General features: G+C 51.8%; 1 protein-coding gene across 1 annotated transcript; it reads right to left on the reverse strand.

Annotated features, from left to right (window-relative positions):
- ANKRD35 (ankyrin repeat domain 35) lies at positions 1–15,647 on the reverse strand. The gene is made up of 14 exons (XM_039841408.1): positions 15,431–15,647; positions 10,299–10,429; positions 9,463–9,551; positions 9,040–9,104; positions 7,939–7,996; positions 7,676–7,746; positions 7,252–7,358; positions 6,647–6,831; positions 5,986–6,023; positions 3,809–5,824; positions 2,170–2,259; positions 1,855–1,920; positions 1,176–1,272; positions 1–694 (listed from the first exon to the last, which is right to left on the reverse strand). The coding sequence occupies exons 1-13, from the start codon at positions 15,467–15,469 to the stop codon at positions 1,213–1,215; spliced, it is 3,015 nt and encodes a 1,004-aa protein (XP_039697342.1). The 5' UTR covers positions 15,470–15,647; the 3' UTR covers positions 1–694; positions 1,176–1,212.
- Positions 15,648–15,861: the final 214 nt, after the last annotated feature.

Below are 15,861 nucleotides of genomic sequence, written 5' to 3' on the forward strand. Positions count from 1 at the left end.
TTCAAATCTAAACACACGGTTTAATACACGAAAGAATATTTTAGATTGTACATCTCAAAATCCGTCTCAATTTCACCTCCCTAAAAAAAAGATAGTGGACTCAGGAGTCCCAAAGTAGAGAAAAATTATTAGAGTTGTGTCTGTCGGTAAGAGACAGATTTGAGAAAGAGAAAGGAAGAATTTCAATCCCCATTTTCACAGAAGGTTGTTTTTCAATCTGTGGGTCTTGACCCATTAGTGGATGTATTTTGACCAATATTTTTTTTTTCCAGTGGCATATCATAGCAGAGAATAGACTAGAATAGAAATAGTAAGGGCACTTACTATTTCAGATATGTACACACAGGATGTAAAATGTATTTCTTACTATGGATCATAGTCACAGTTTGAAAGCTGCTGACTTATGGGGCCATTTGTGATCAAAAAGGAATGAAAAAGATTCTTTCCTCCACTCCCCTTTAAACGGAAAAAAAATAATGATAACCCAATACCATTCTGCCTCCCGCGTTATTTTCCACAGATCTGGCTTCCATCCATACCTCCCCTGGCCGTACCCACGCTGATTCCAGGGTTCAGGTCCTCAGGTCTGGGGTCCATAATGTCAGATGAAGCCCCACCCACACTATCCCTGGTGGCCAAACCCCCACCCACCACAGCCCAATGAAGCCTCTGGCAGCCAGGATGCTCGTATTTCCTGAAAGAAGAAATTTAAGAAGGAATTGCACACACTTCCACATCCTCAGTCCCTTCCCACACATGCCAGGATGCTAAAGGGGATCCCGCCTATCTGGACTGGAGAAAATGGCCACCAGCACAGGGTAAGAGAGCAGAATGGGGGATGACTACTCTTTGGGTGAATGGTGTAGGCTGAAGGAGAGATTCCGGAGTTTGTAGAGTCCCACCCCAGGAAACGGCTCTGTGCTCTACCCCAGACCCCAGAAGAGTCGCCCAGCTCTCTTTCGCAGTCTCCCTCCCACGCCAGCCTCCTAGAAGCTACCTGCTCACTGACCCCTGACTCAGCGATTCTCCATACGTGGCTTCTCAATCAACCTCACTTCAAATACTCTATGCTGTACGGGGTTCCCCCAAAAGGGACTCCAATGCTCATCCTTAACCTCCTTTCCCAAGGCCTTTCTCCAAGCTCCTTCCCTCATCACCCTCAAACCACAACTCACAAGGGAGAAACCCCAGCCCCTCAGGGCCCAGGCCGCCTCACTCCTGAATGCTGAGGATTCGCAGTAGGATATTGTACACGTCTTGTTCCATGTAGCCCTGTAGGTGGCAGGAAAGAAAGAAACCGGAAATGAAGAATAGAACATGGGTGGAGACAGGCGAGGGAGAGACTCTGTGGTATGGTGGAATGCTGTTTAGTGTGAGCCCTCGCTTACAGTATTTAACTTCTCCATGGCCGTTTCCTAATCTTTATAAGGAAGATGAGGACGTCTGCTCTTCAGGATTGCTGTGAGGGTTACGACTATGCATACGAAGCAAAGCACCTGGTACACAAGTGTTCGATTCATTGTAGTTATTATTATTCCTAATAAAGGAGCAACCACCCACCTGTTCTTCCTTGGTGAGGGATAAGCCGGCTTGGGAGGGAACTGAGAAAGAGTTAAAGGGACAAGAAAAAGCCTTAGAGTAGATCTAGGGATTGAAAAGGAGGGGCAAACACCTCCTCCCCTCACACTCTGCACAACTTCCCTTGATCTACCTCATAAGGTCCAGAGACCTGGCACCAGAACATCTAAATTCCAGCCTTCTGAGAAATGACAAGTATGTACAGGTAAGAGAAGGGACCCCAAATGCACTACCCTCTGCCCAGCTCTCTCGTTCTCTCCCTCCCCCCATGCTCACCTGAGCAGCATTCAGCAGGTGGTTCCTATAGGTGGAGATGACCTCTTCGTGGTTCTTCTGGGAATCCTGGGAGTGAGCATCAATGGGAGTTTTATGCCCAGCCTCCCACACTCACCCTGATCCCCCAAGCATGAGGAACAATAGAATGGAGGGGTCAGCTGGGCCAGGTAGGCTCCCTTGGTCCATCACAGGCCCAGCCTGGACCACTGCCCAGCCAGGCCTCTGCAATTCCCAGGATCTCTCTCGCATAGACATAACTTCCACCGCCCACCCTCTTCTCTAGCGGTGTCCATCTCCCTGTGGGCCAAAATGTACCTGCAGCTGCAGGGCAAGGCGAGCATTTTCTCCTCGAACTGCTAGGACTTCCTCTGAAAGCTGCTCCAGCTTCTTCAACAATTCCTTGATCTGAAGCCAAGAGGAGAGAAAGGGAACCAGAAGACCCGAGTCATTTCTCACTCCACCGCCAACCAGGAGCAAGGCTGACTTCCCGTTATCGGGATTTAACATGTGCCAGATGCTTTGACACACCTCGTCTCTTTTAATACTCCAAACAGCTCTACTTCTGTTACGACAAGTACTTCTCTGCGGGAAGTATCATTATTCACATTTTGTGGTTATGGAGCCTGAGTTAAGTGCTTGGTCGAAATCATACAGCTAATAACCGAGGAAATCATGGTTTGGACCAAAATCTCTTTGAATTCCTGGTCCGTTCTCTTCACTCTTTATTAGATCCCAACTTACTTCTGACTGTTGACCACGGAGGGAAATAGAAATGAGCTTCTGTGGTTTGTGAGGCTGAGGCACGATTGTGGTGAATGATAACCAGCAGCAGTAGAAATGGTGGCAGTAAGAATAATAACTTCGATTGAGTACTTACCGGTTTTGAAAAATTATTCTGAGTAATTTCAATATAATATTTTACATAATCCTCACAACAATCCTATCATTATCTTTTTTTTTTTTAGATTAAAAAAATGGAAGCTTAGAGACTCAGAGGCTTAGAAGATCGATCACTAAGTTTGGAAACTGAAATTCGAACCCAGATGATCTCAGTCTAGAGACCACCACGCTGTTTTCTTCTGCCCATTTGTCTTCTTTCATCTTCTCCTTCGACACCAACACAAACTCCATCTTTAATTAGCCTCGCCCCACACTGATTCCTATTCTGTATAACATCCCTTTTTTTTCAGGCACCCTAGTATCTAAATTGTATACTCCCTACAGTTTTGAGTCATTTTAAACTTGATCATGTATGCAAATTTTAATAAGTCTGACTTCATTCATTTCACGAGAAGTTCTAGGATTACTAAATTCGTTTGCAAATTGATTTTTTTTTTTTTAAATTCATAAGACACAGCACCTAGATACATGTAGATTTACACTCGCTTTTGGAGCAATCATTAGGAAACTCGAGCATCTAACACCGCGGTGGTCAAACCTTTTTTCTTTGCATGGGCACCCCCTTGCACCCCCTTCGGCAGAGGAAAGCTTTTGTAGAACGGTACTCTGAAGTGGGAGGGGCGAAGAGGGGTATCATCTCGTCTACTTTTCTTCATCAGACAGCCCTTGAGTCATCTCCTCAGAACCCTCACGAAACCACAGCAACCCGCCACATTATCAGACCTCTTCTCAGGCTAATAGAATATTTAAGTCGAAAGGCTAAGAAACTATAGCACCCCACCAGTGGCAGCCCCGCCCACTCCGCTTCTGAACCCAGAGTCCCGAATTTTAATACCTAAGTCCCCTTCTCTCTTCTATACGTATCTCGCCTCCATTCTCAACCCCAAACCCCCTCAGACCCAGAAAACATGGTGTGGTCTTTGCAGATGATTGGTGTCCTGTTTGGGGTGGGGGGGTGCATTAATCCGACGAACCGAAGGTAGATGCAGGTGAGCAAACCCCTAAACGCACAGAAGCGTTCCTCGTGGCTCCCCGCCGCTGCCCGGCTGCTCACCTTGACCTCCTTGTCCCGGCAAGCCCCCAGCAGGTGCTCCGTCTTCTCTCTGAGCAGCTCAGCGGTTTTCTCGAACTGCTCCGAGCGCCCGCGCATCTCGCCCGCCTGGCGCTCCTGCTCCGCGGCCCTGGCCGCCAGGTTGCCGCTCCTGCGGCGCTCCTCCGCCACGGCCTCCCGCAGCCGGCCCATCTCCCTGCAGGCGGTGTTATACTTTTCCAGCAGAGCCTTCAGCTCCTGGCCCCACGCTTGGGCCTGGGCCACCAGCGAGCCTCGAGTTTTCTCGTGCTGCCGCAGGCTGGCCGCCTCCCGGGCCCTCAGCTCGGCCACCTCCTCGGTGGCCTGGTAGAGCAGCTTCTTCAGCTTCCCGATCTCCTGGCTCTTCCCGCTCATCGTGGCCTGAACGGCCCGCAGCTCTTCCTCCAGCTTCCCCAGGTCTTGCTCCAAAGCGGCCACTTCGGGGCAGGCTGGGACCTTGGACGAGGCGCCTGGCTCCCCACGTTGGGCGGGGGACCCCCGCAGCCGCTGGTTTTCCTCCTCCAGCCGAGCCAGCACCTGCTGGGCCTCACGGTGCCTGGCCACCAGGGTGCTGATGCAGGCCTGCAGCTCCTCCAAGGGCTGGGTGGCTGGGCCCCCGGCACTTCCTTTGCCCACCAGGTCTGGGGGCAGGCAGTCCCACAGCCCTCGGAGGCCACTGCTCTGGGACGCCAGGCGCTTCCGCAGCTTCTCGGTGGCCTCCTTCTCCATGGCCAGTTCGTCGGTCAGCAGCCCCACACTCCGCCGCAACTGCTGGAGCTGGACCTGCGCCTCTGGCTTGGGCACAAACTCCCGCTGCAGCCGCTGGCTCAGGGACTGCAGCTCCCCCTGCAACCGCTGCCGCTCGCGCCCCAGCGTCCCCAGCTCCTCCAGCAAGTTGCTGTTGCTCAGTCTCAGTGCCGACACCTCCTTCTCCAGCGGTCCCTTTGCCGGGCCTCCTCCTGGCATCTGTTCCCCACCAGGGGCACCGAGAGGCTCCCCGCGGGCACCCGGAACCCTTTGCTCCCTCCCTTCATCCTCTTTGGTGATGGTCTCTGGGCCCACCTTTGGGGCTCCCTCTTTGGGCTCCTGGGCAGGGGCCTCAGGTGTTTCCTGTAGTCCCGCCTTTGCCCGATCCAGCCTCACCAGCACCTGCTCCAACCTGGCCTCCATCTTCTCCCAGGCAGCTGCTGCAGCCTCAGCCTGGGGTGTGCCCAGAGCTCCTTCCAGGACCGGTCTGGACAAAGCGCCCCAGGCAGCATCCTTTTCCCGCCACACTGCAGCCAGTTCCTCCCTCAGCTGTAGCAGGAGCTGGGGCGTGGCTGCTGTGCCCATTGGCTCAACCACTGTGCCTGTTGGTCTGGCCCCTGGGGCCCGGGGCCTCTCCTTCTGGCCAGCAAGCAGCTGCTCAGTATGATCAGGGCCCAGGGCCTCTCCACCGTTGGCAGGCAGTTGTTGACCTGTGATGTTCCCCACGGTCTCTGACCTTGGGCTCTGGAGTGGCCTCTGTTCTTCTGGTTGGGACCTTCCGTGGGCTTTATAAGGGACCTCCCCTGGGGCCGAATCCTCAGCCTTCTCAGGAGCCAATACCAGGTTTGCTGCACCCGCGGCTGCTGCCCGCTGCTGCTTCTTTAGCTCTTGTATGCGCTCAGCCAGCAGGTCCAGGGGACAACCCTGCTCCATGCCATCTCCTCCAGGCCGGAGAGTGGAGCCCTGCCCTCCTGGAGCTCCGAGCTCCTGGGATAACAGGAGCCCCAGCTCCTGCACCTGCTCGCGAATCTGGTTCTCCAGGCCCAGGTAGGCTGCTGCTTGAGCCTGACACTCTTCTTCCTTTCGCCCGAGCTCCTGCTCCAGCTTAGAAACTTTCCGCCGCTCCTCCTCATACTTCCACCTCCACTCGTCTGAGCATGGGGCTTCGTCCTCCTCATCCTCCTGCTCCTCCTCGGGCTCTGCTTTCCATGAGTTCTTAGGTGGAGAACCCACCTGAGGCTCAGATGGAGGGGCCTGTGTAGGAAACAGAACAGTGGAGGAAAGCCGGGCACCTCTCCCGGCCCCAGCTGGGCCTTTCTTCTCCTAGAGTGTCCTGACATCCCATGCGGCACTGCCTGGGAGAGCCCAGTGGGTGGCCTGGGGTGGATCGGAAGGGGAGGTGCTTAGGGGCCTACCTTAGATGCAACATCCGGGTGTTGAGCTAGCCCCTGACCTGTATAAAAAGACATGGGGAAATGAGAGCAGAGACAGACCCCAGGTGCCTCTAGCCCACACTATGTCTTCAGACCCTCTGAGAGGAGTGGCCCCACAGTGTCATAACTCCGGCCACACATGTCTTCCTGGTGCCAGCAGTCGGTGTGTCCCTAACTACCTGGCAACCTCGGTTCCCTATCTCAGAGATGTGCCCGCTCATTTATTTTGTTCACTCACTCATTGGACAACGTGCCAGGCACCGTTACAGGCACCGGGATATTAATGATGAGCAAAACAGAAATGGCTGGTCATCTGAGGGGTTTACCGTCAACTAGGGGAGAGAGAGATTGACACCCAAATCACACAAAGAGACGTCCAATTACAATTCAGAAATGCTGGCGGTAATACTGGTCAGAGTCGCCTTCGGTGGGAGACGAGGCTTCGCTAGGGACTTCGTGACCATGCTTTTGGGAATGTGGGGTCATCTCATGGTAGCAGCAATAAATAAGTAAACCCTCAACTAAACTGACAATTATTTGTCAGATGAATTATGTCCATGGGAACACATGGGATTCTGGGGAACTTCTTTGAATCTAAGGTTATCAAGGAGAACCTTGAAGTCACAAAAGGGACTGGCTTTACCTCCCCGCCGCCGGCGGCTCAGGGCCTGCTGCAGCAGCTTCCACAGCGCCTTGTCCTGCGTGCGCGTACCGTAGTACAAAGCATCGTGCCCCATGCTGTCCACCGCCCCCACGTCGGCTCCGTGGCTCAGGAGCAGTTCAGCCACCTCGGCACTGCCTTTCTCACAGGCCAGGATCAGGGCCGATCTGTGGGTTGGGACGAATCTGAGCACAGGCGTTCCCCGTGGAATCCAGGAATCCTAGCTCCAGAAATTCCACTCACGAGGTCACCTCTCCCTCCGTGTGGGCAGGAGAACCACAGACCAACACCAGCCAGCGACAAAGCATCAGGCCAGACCAGAACTTTTCACATGTCATCCCTTGGAGCTGCAGCATCAGAAAGCAGGGGGCCAGTTGGAAGGGCTCCATTTTCCTCTGCTTTATGTATTAAGGTTCTGCATAAATTCTTTGTTGGAAAAAAGGACCAACCTGCCTTCTTCCCCAGCGCGCGCACGCACACGTGCGCTAACACACACACACACACACACACACACACACCTTGCCCTGCGGCTCCCTTCTAGGTTGGTCAGGGTCTGGATTTGGGGTAGGAAGAAGGGAAAGGCTCACTTGTCATCTTTGTCTGTGACATTGACTCGGGCCCCTCTCTGCAGCAGCTGTGAGCAGATGGCTGCGTGAGCACCCAGCGAGGCAACCATAAGGGGTGTCCGTCCGTCCTGCACAGATTGAGGAAAGAAGCTCCGTGAGAAGCCAGGGGGAGCCAGCGTTTGACACGGTTCTACCGACACCCTTCTCCCTGCACCTCTCCGGGAAAAAAGCCCGGGTCCGGGCTAAATACTCCTTTTCAAAGGGTTAGAAGCTCTCCAGAAGGTAAGGCTTAACTGCTCTGAGAGGAAGAGGGGGAGGGGCAGAGGGAGGAGGAAGAGGAGGTGGCGCTGCACAACCCTAGGTCACTGAGCTTGGCCAGTCAGGCTCAGAGAGAGCAGGGGCCTCCCGGTGTAGGGCACTGCCCAGCCGCCCAGCTCACACTCACATTATCCAGGACGTCCAGGAAGGCTTCGTGGTCACACAACAGGAGCACACTGGAGGCACAGCCAGAGGAGGCTGGGGAGGGTTGAGGGACAATTAGGTTAAGGGGAAGCAGGAAGGACACCTAGTCAGACCGTGACCCAACATCCTCTGCGACCATTGAAGCAGCCGGCCCTGGCCTGCCCTTCCCAGCAGATGTCACCCTCCCCTCCCTTCCCGCCCTATGGTCCCTGCATCCCTCTTTCTCACCGGTCCCCTGACACACACCTGCCCAGTGCAACGGACTACGATTTTCCGCATCCACAGCATCTTCGTTGGCACCATGCTGCAAACAGCCACCAAGGGAAGCAGCACGGAGCATGGTGTTAATGTCTCCATCCCATACCCACCGTTGAGTAACCAACTTCCGTATTACTATGAGGAAACGTGGGAGGACCACGGCTTTGGCCAACTACTAGGCAAGTGCAATTCATTTCTTGCAGATGGTAGGCGGCCTTGAATTTCAGCCCTGGTTCTTAAACCTAGGGCCTAAGAAAAACCAGATTATAGATAAATAAACAAGCTAGGGAAAATAACACCTGAGTTCATGACTGGTACTCTAGGATCATAACTGGGGAACTTGGAAAGAGCTGAGAGGAGCAAACGCAGGACAGTCACTTGCCCAATGGCCTGTTGAACTGTGCCTTTTGTACTTTTTTTTTTTTTAGGCGAGGCAACCCTTGGTTGACCTCACAGATTGCAAGGACCTTGTCAGCTTACAATCCCTTATTTTATTTATTTATTTGTTTGTTTGTTTGTTTGTTTGTTTTTACGCCTACAGCACCTGGTCTTCCTAGGTGGTCTCCCATCCAAGTACTAACCAGGCCCGACCCTGCTTAGCCTCCGAGATCAGACGGGATCGGGCTTGTTCAGCCTTGTAGACCTTTTGTACTTTTGGAGACTTATTTATCAATTGTCCACATGCCATTTCACGTGAATATTTTTCTTTGCGCTCCCAGACTACCAGCTCCTCAAAAGCAGACAGTAGGATTTGGGTTTAATTTGAAAACCCCTGCCCTCCTTCTGCGTGCGCAGGCTCACAGGAACTAGTCTCTGCAGCTCAGTATATGCATATTAACTGATGAGCAGTCAGTCCCTTGCAACTCTGCTATGTGACCTGCCCTCGGGGACAGCATTAAGCATGGTGCCTGCACATAGCAGATGTTAAATAAATGTTTGTAAATTAATGAGTAAATGATTACCAGCTCTCCTATTGGGGATGAGAAGGGAATATTTGACCAAACATTGCTTGTGACGTCAAGAAAAAACGAGGAAACTCTGGGTTCACTTCCTCCCTTCACAGGCGTAGTATCGAGGGATTGCTCTTACCTGGAGCAGGACCTTGACACATTGTGGCTGGCAAGAGATGGTGGCCAAGTGCAGGGCGGTGCTTCCTGGAAAGAGAAAGAAGAGGAGAGGGAGGTGGGTGGCCCCATGCATGCTGGTGACTCACAGGGAGGGAAGGCAAGAGACGCACAGATAATCAGAGGGAGATTAGAGAGAGAAGCTCTCAGCCACACAGGGCCAGAAATTCCTGTTTCCCAAGTGCCTGGTACTTAGGGTGGAGGTGGGAAGTGGGTGAGGTATACCCAGCTTGCGGGGCAGGGAACCCCTGGAAGGATGCTGGCCAGAACTTATGAGGCGAGAAGCAGGGGGCTGCAGTTGGAACCCCCAGCAGGGGCCAGCACCGGCCCCCACCGCTGCTGTAGAGGGAAAAGTGAGCAGCGCGGCCCAGTGCTCTGTCTAACTCACCGTCCTCATTCTTGCTGTTGATGTCAGCCCCATTCGCGATCAGTATAGTCAGACATTCTGTCAGGCCTTTGGAGGCTGCCAGATGAAACCTGCCAGAATCAAGGCCGAGAGGCAGAAGGATGAGGGACCAGGGGATGAGGAACGGGAGAATCTTAATAAGCACTGCCTGCTATGCTCCCTCACCCCAAACTCAGTCCCAAAAGCAGAGAACGAAACTCCCCTGGCCTGACTTCTGAGACAGAGAAGGCGATATAGGTGGCCTACTGTCATAAAGTCGGGGAACACTGGAAGTAAAGACAAGAATAAGAGCTATAGGTCTCGAGCAATCTCAGACTGTTGCAGGGGTGTCCAAGGACACATAACTACTCAGGCTCAGGACCCCTAGGAGACGGAAGGTGCCACAGAAAGAGTCAGTCGGAGCGGAGCAGAGGGCTGGAGGCCGACCTGGGCACAGACAGGGGGTAATATCCCTTTCGTCCGGCTCACTCCTTCTAGTCATGTGACTCCCGATAACCACTTCATTCTGAATTTCTCAAGCGTACACACCTTCCTCCTTATGCGATGAAGAAATACCCTATCTAGTGTATGTATCAATTTTCTCTTCATTTCATGGGCTTTATGTCCTCTTGGGGGGGGGTCAGTTTTGTCCATCTGGGTGGAGCCGAGGGACAGTATCTTCTTCCTTCACTTTGTGCAGCGCCAGATATGTAGTAAAGATTTATTAACACAAAGACAGCGCTGAAGTTGTAGGCATTTCCTGGTCCTATATCATAGTCAGGTTTGGAGCTTTTCAAAAGAACCACATGCCGAGGGTGGGGCCAGGAGGACTTACTTACGGGGACTGGCCGTTCGAGTCTAGCTTGGTGGGTCGGGCGGACTTCCTGGAGGCCAAGGCGGCCACGCGTCCCACGTCCCCCCGCTGCACTGCTTCCAGCAGCTTCTGATCACGGCGGTTCCATCTCTCCACCTGGTTCCAGAGCCATGAATTGTGCCAATACAGGGGGTGGGGGTGCAGTGGAGAAAGAAAAGGAGGCGGTGTTTAGGACGATGCCAAGCAAGGGGCCAGGAACATCCTTGAGGTCCTTTCAATGTTCCACAAGTCATTTAGCCTAGATCATTTCAGCCTTCTTAGGTGGGCCAGTTAAATGGTCACCAACTCCTATGGCACTGAGTGCTGCTGCCCGTTATTGCCAGCCCTGGACCAAAAGGTGCTTAAACTACTGAATTAACGATCATTTTTGAGTGCCGAATGCAGAATATTGCAATTGTCTTTTTAATCCTTAACACGATTATTGTTCGGTGCACTCGGAGCGAGCCTAGCCTCACTCTCTAGGTCTTGCTGGAGTGAACTGAACCCACCCTTTGCTGGGCTCACGTTGCCTTTCACCTTCCCATGCAGCTCTGCATTTTGCCTTCAGATATTTGAGAAATCAAGGCACCTAGCTTCATGGCACAGTCAGTTCAAATACGTAGCCATACCATGTCTACCCCTTGGCTTTGGGCCCCAAAACCGGGAAGAGGAGCACAGAGTTTCGGTTTTCCCATCTCGTATCTCTGCCCTTTCCCTGGCTGCTCTTCGCTTTCCCTGGCATCACCGACAGGCAAACGAAGGCCTCTGGCTGGGCTAGAGGAGGCAGCAAGAGGCGGCCCCCCTCCTCCGCACCCTGTCTCCTTTCCTGGCAGGGAGCAGCTGTCCCAGACGACAGCCACACCTGGCACGCATTGTTCTATCATTCCAGCTTGACTTTTTGCAGGAGGCGGGGCGATTACAATAATTAGAAGTATCACAGGGTGTGAAAGAGAGAGCTGTATAAAACACCCGAGCCTGGTTCGATCCAGAGAGGGGGAGGCAAGGGAAGAAGGGATGCAAACATTTGATGAATATTTATTTTGTCAGCTGGCCCGAGTTCAGGGCCTGGTTCGGCTACGTTTTTAGCTCTGTGACCTCGAGTAAGCCATTAAACACCTCTAACCTCTTTCCTCATCTATAAAATGTGGGAAATAATAACTACCTCATCACGCTGTGAGTATTAAATCAACGAATGTATACAAAATCTCTGTAAACCACGATGAGCCTTACGAGTGTATTGCATCCTTATGACAAAACAGGAAGTGACGGGGATTGGTGGTGGCACGTTGCATTTATGAGGTGTAATCTCAACAAGGAAGAGGCTCTGGGTGGAGGTGGGAAAAAATAGGGTCTATGGAAGCCAGCTAACTCATTTCCAAATACTGTTTACATAGCCAGGGCGAATTACTCAGCCAAAACAGGAAAGGTTTTAAATGCCTCAACCATAAAATTATCTAGGGTAGACAGATTCTGAGGTAATTCTCCAGGACAGTACTTGTAATCCCTCATAGGCCTTTCAAGTGCTAGTTTAGTTAGCCTCTCGACATCCCTGGAAAGTAGGTAGGGCTGATATTATTTTATCTACTTGACAGAAGTAACTGAAGCACACTGAGGTTAGATAACTGCCCAGACTCATACCACAGAATGGTGGGGAAATTGAGATTAGAACCTAGGCCACCTGATGCCCAGTCCTAGTTCTCAGCACCAAACCACACTGCTAGCAAAAGATGGAAGATAGTTTACTTATTTCCCAATAAACAGTCTAAGACTGCCTCCAAGGCAGAGACACCACTCTCAGCAGCAACTTTCTGCACAAGAGTCTCCAAACAGGTTAATTCTCAAAGGACAAAATAAGCAAAATGACTGCTCCACATACCAACTGACTGAGATGTGAGAATACATCATCCACTCTTCCCCGGGGGCAGGTCACTCTCGGTAAAAGCAGAGACCCAGAACAACACCTCCAGCACAGAACACTGCCATCGACTGACCTCCGTGAGAAATCCTCTGCTTAAAATCCCGATTCTAAACCTTTATATCCTTGTGAATGTAGACATGTAATGACTTCTCTGAACCTCAGTTTTCTGATGTTATGACATCATATAAAGCACTTAGCACTGTGTCTGTCATATAGTAAGTGTACGATGAATGTTGGTTTCAGTCCCCACACTTCCTAGACTTGCTGGGCACATTTTGGATGTTCCCAGGCTCAGAATTCTCCATCCATGGGAGTGGAAGTAAGAGATTTTGCTCATATCGGCCCGTGCTTAACAGCCAGGCCTTGTAGACACTAAAGTTGTTTCTTAGCAATGTAGATACTTGTCTTTCCAGCTATATAGTTCTAAATCCACCCGATTTACTTCTATAATCTTGTTATACAAAGGAGAAGTTCAAATAGGTGGAAATTCTTCGTGACCAAACTTCTGTAGAGCTAAGGAGAAGAAGACAGAGAGACGCTTCTAAATTCCAAGATCCAGTCCATTGCTCACCCAGCACCTTGAAAAAGAGGCACTGGATTACCATCACAGCCTCCAGGGAGCAATCACCAAATTAATCAGCAGACTCAAATGCGAGGATAAGCTTTGTATTTCTCTAGTCACATTAGGGGGCCTTTGTAGAAGTAATTGCAGCCTGTCCTTATCTCTGGCTGTGTGCCTATAAGCTTCCTATGAAGACTGTAAGCACACTAACAGTCAAGGAAGAATGACTATGGCTGTAAGACAGATGAAGAAATGAAAGGCTGCCCTGGGGGACCCTGCAATTACTCCAGTTTTAAAATGCAATTGGCATTCCTCTAAGCTGATCCAGTTCCAACTGTTTAAAGCTATTTTCTGGTCCACTTCCTACATAGGCAGAGTCAGCTAATGTGTAAGACACCCCCAAAGGCATCCTCTACTCGACTAAAATAAAATGAGATTACAAAAGTTGGGTTTTGTTTGTTTGTTGAATTTCCTATATTCTGGAGAATTTATATTAATTTTTAAATGATTGCTGACCTTTCAGTCCTTATCTCAATTTGAGAGTGCAGGGCTCTGGCCCCAGTCCCCCGAGGGTGGGAGAGGGGTGGGAAGGGGCAGTCTTCCCATGTGACTGGGAAGCCAGGCTTTGGGAGTGGCCCAAAAGGTTGTCACACTATTTATCTGATAAACACATCCAGAGTGGTTAGCTACTCAGGGAATGGAGGAATTTATTATAAGAAGTATAGGAAAGTTTTATGAAGAAAGAATTTGTAGCTGAAACTGGCCTATTTTCCAGGTTTTTATGATTTCATCGTGACTGAGGAAACAGTTTTCTTTCCAGCTGGAGAGTTCTGAATCCACTCAATTTATTTCCTATTATCTTATTATGCTACTTCCTATAATCTTATACCAAGAAGAGTTTAGAATGGGTGAAAATTCTTCACGGCAAAACCTGGGTAGAGTTGAGGTAGAGAAGGTCAGAGAAATACTTTCAAATTCCAACATTCAGCTCATTGCTCATCCAGCCTCTTGGAAAGGAGGCTCGAACCAAGGATCGGAGAATCAGGAAGAATGACATAGCTTCCCCATTCCGAAAGAGCAGGCAGACTACACACACCCTTGAGGGAAGGGCAATGTGGAGGACTTTCGGTATCGAGGAAGAGTCCACGCGAATAAGAAAATTGTTGTGAGTTCAGACAGAGTCTGGGTAGCCTCCGTTTTGGGTACCGATAGGAGTCATTCGGTGGAGGCCTTTTGGTTTGTTGATCGACATGTAGAAACTAAGAGGAGAAGCAAATGTAAGTGGGACAAGGACAGGCCTCAACAGTTCCCACTCTTGCCTCATAGCTCGCTTCCAGGCTTCGGTGGCCTGCCCATGCAGAGGGTGCTTAAGCGTTTCTCACATTTGCTTGTGAGTGACATCACTAGGTCAGGTTAGGCTAAGTGATATTAGTACAGGTAGTTGGCAACTTCACTTCTAAATAAGCCATAACTCCATTCTCCGCAGAAAATGCCAACTGCAGATGGGGTTTTTTCTATAAGAGATCTTCAGAGAGAAGAATCTATAGCCTCCTTGAGCCACCACCTTCTGTAATCTGGGAGACTGTGGGAAGCAGAGTGACTTCCACTAGGAACTCGCGGAGTGAGCCCACTCTCCTCTTCTCTCACCATCGCCTTTCCCGTACTCAGTCGAAGGAATCAGAGAGTACGAGCCCTTAACAACTGCGTGAGGGCTGAGAACGAAGGAGGATGCTGGGGAGAAGCAGGCAGAAGGCCTTGACTGGCCCAAGAACCGGTCTGATGACCAGACACTGCAGTGAACTGGCCAGGATCGATTCTGCAGGCAACTTACCTAGTTCCTTGGGGAGCAGCCAGGCAACTCTGCCTCCTCTGGCAGTGCCTGTCAGGCTGGCCAGACTGCAAGATTAACCCACAGAGGGCAGGCAGAAAGAGATCAAAGGGGCAAAGGGGGGAGTGGAACTGAACAACCATTGGGCAGAGAGGGGCAGAAGTTGAAGGGGAGAGAGAGAGAAGGCTGCTGTCGCGGGAGCCCCAATTAGAAAGAGGTTTGGAGCAATGAGCCAGCAGGAAAGATGAGAGGATGAGAGTGGAAGCGGCATGGACGGAGAAGACTGTTGAAGAAGGGGTAGGGGTGGGCACCGGGCTGGGAGTCCTCGCTGGGCGGAGAGAAAACAGCAAGGATAGGACCATATGGGAGGACAGGGTTGTGAGGACAGGGCAAGGCTGGAAAATGGGACCGTAAAGCAGGACTTGGGAGAGAGAATGGAACTTGGGGCTCAGCTGGGGCTGGGGACAGGGCAGATACTTGAGGGTGGTTTGGTACTGGGAGACAGAGCAAAAGTAGAGGACGGGGCCTTCAGGAAGGGGCAGGGGCTACAGGAAACAAATCGGAAGTTGAGGGTGTATATGATAGAAGGACAAGAAAGGGCCAAGGGAAAGGACCTCGGGGAAGCCACAGGCCGAGGGACAGGGTCTTGAGGAAGGCAGGACTGGCGGGCTGCATTGCGAAAGTGGAAGAGCTGGAGAGACCGATAAAGAGTAAAGGCAATGGTATATGGAGATGGGACTCGGGACTCCTGTCCCCACAGGGCTTGGACCCCAGCCCCATACCCGTCGTCTCAGAGATTTTGGCACCTACCGCCACCTGTGAGCTGGAGCAGGAGAAGATGCGCTTCATGGCCGGTGCCAGGGCCAGGGCCACGGGGGGACGGGGACGCGCGGAGAATGGGGCCACAGGTTTCCGAACCCACTGAACTCGGAGGCGGCTGTGCAAAAGAGAGCTGTCAAAAGCAGAGCGGGACCCGCCCCAGAACCCGCTCCGCTCAATCAGAGATTAGAACCCGAGGACTGGGCTTAAAACTCCGCCCCTGGCCCTGCCCCGCTCCGCTGTTGCAGAGGCAAAAAGTCTGCATTCTTTGACTGCGAATTGGACTGGGCTCAAATCCCGCCCCCCAGACGGAGCCCGCCCCCAGCTCCGACCTGCTCGATCGCAGAAGGAACCCGGCCCCGCCCTCCCCGCTGTTTCAGGCCGAGGCTCCGCCCCCAAACCAACCCAGCCCCGCCCTCGGC

This window comes from Pteropus medius, unplaced genomic scaffold, assembly GCF_902729225.1.
Source record: "Pteropus medius unplaced genomic scaffold, Ma_sr-lr_union100, whole genome shotgun sequence".
NCBI classification, from domain to species: Eukaryota; Metazoa; Chordata; class Mammalia; order Chiroptera; family Pteropodidae; genus Pteropus; species Pteropus medius.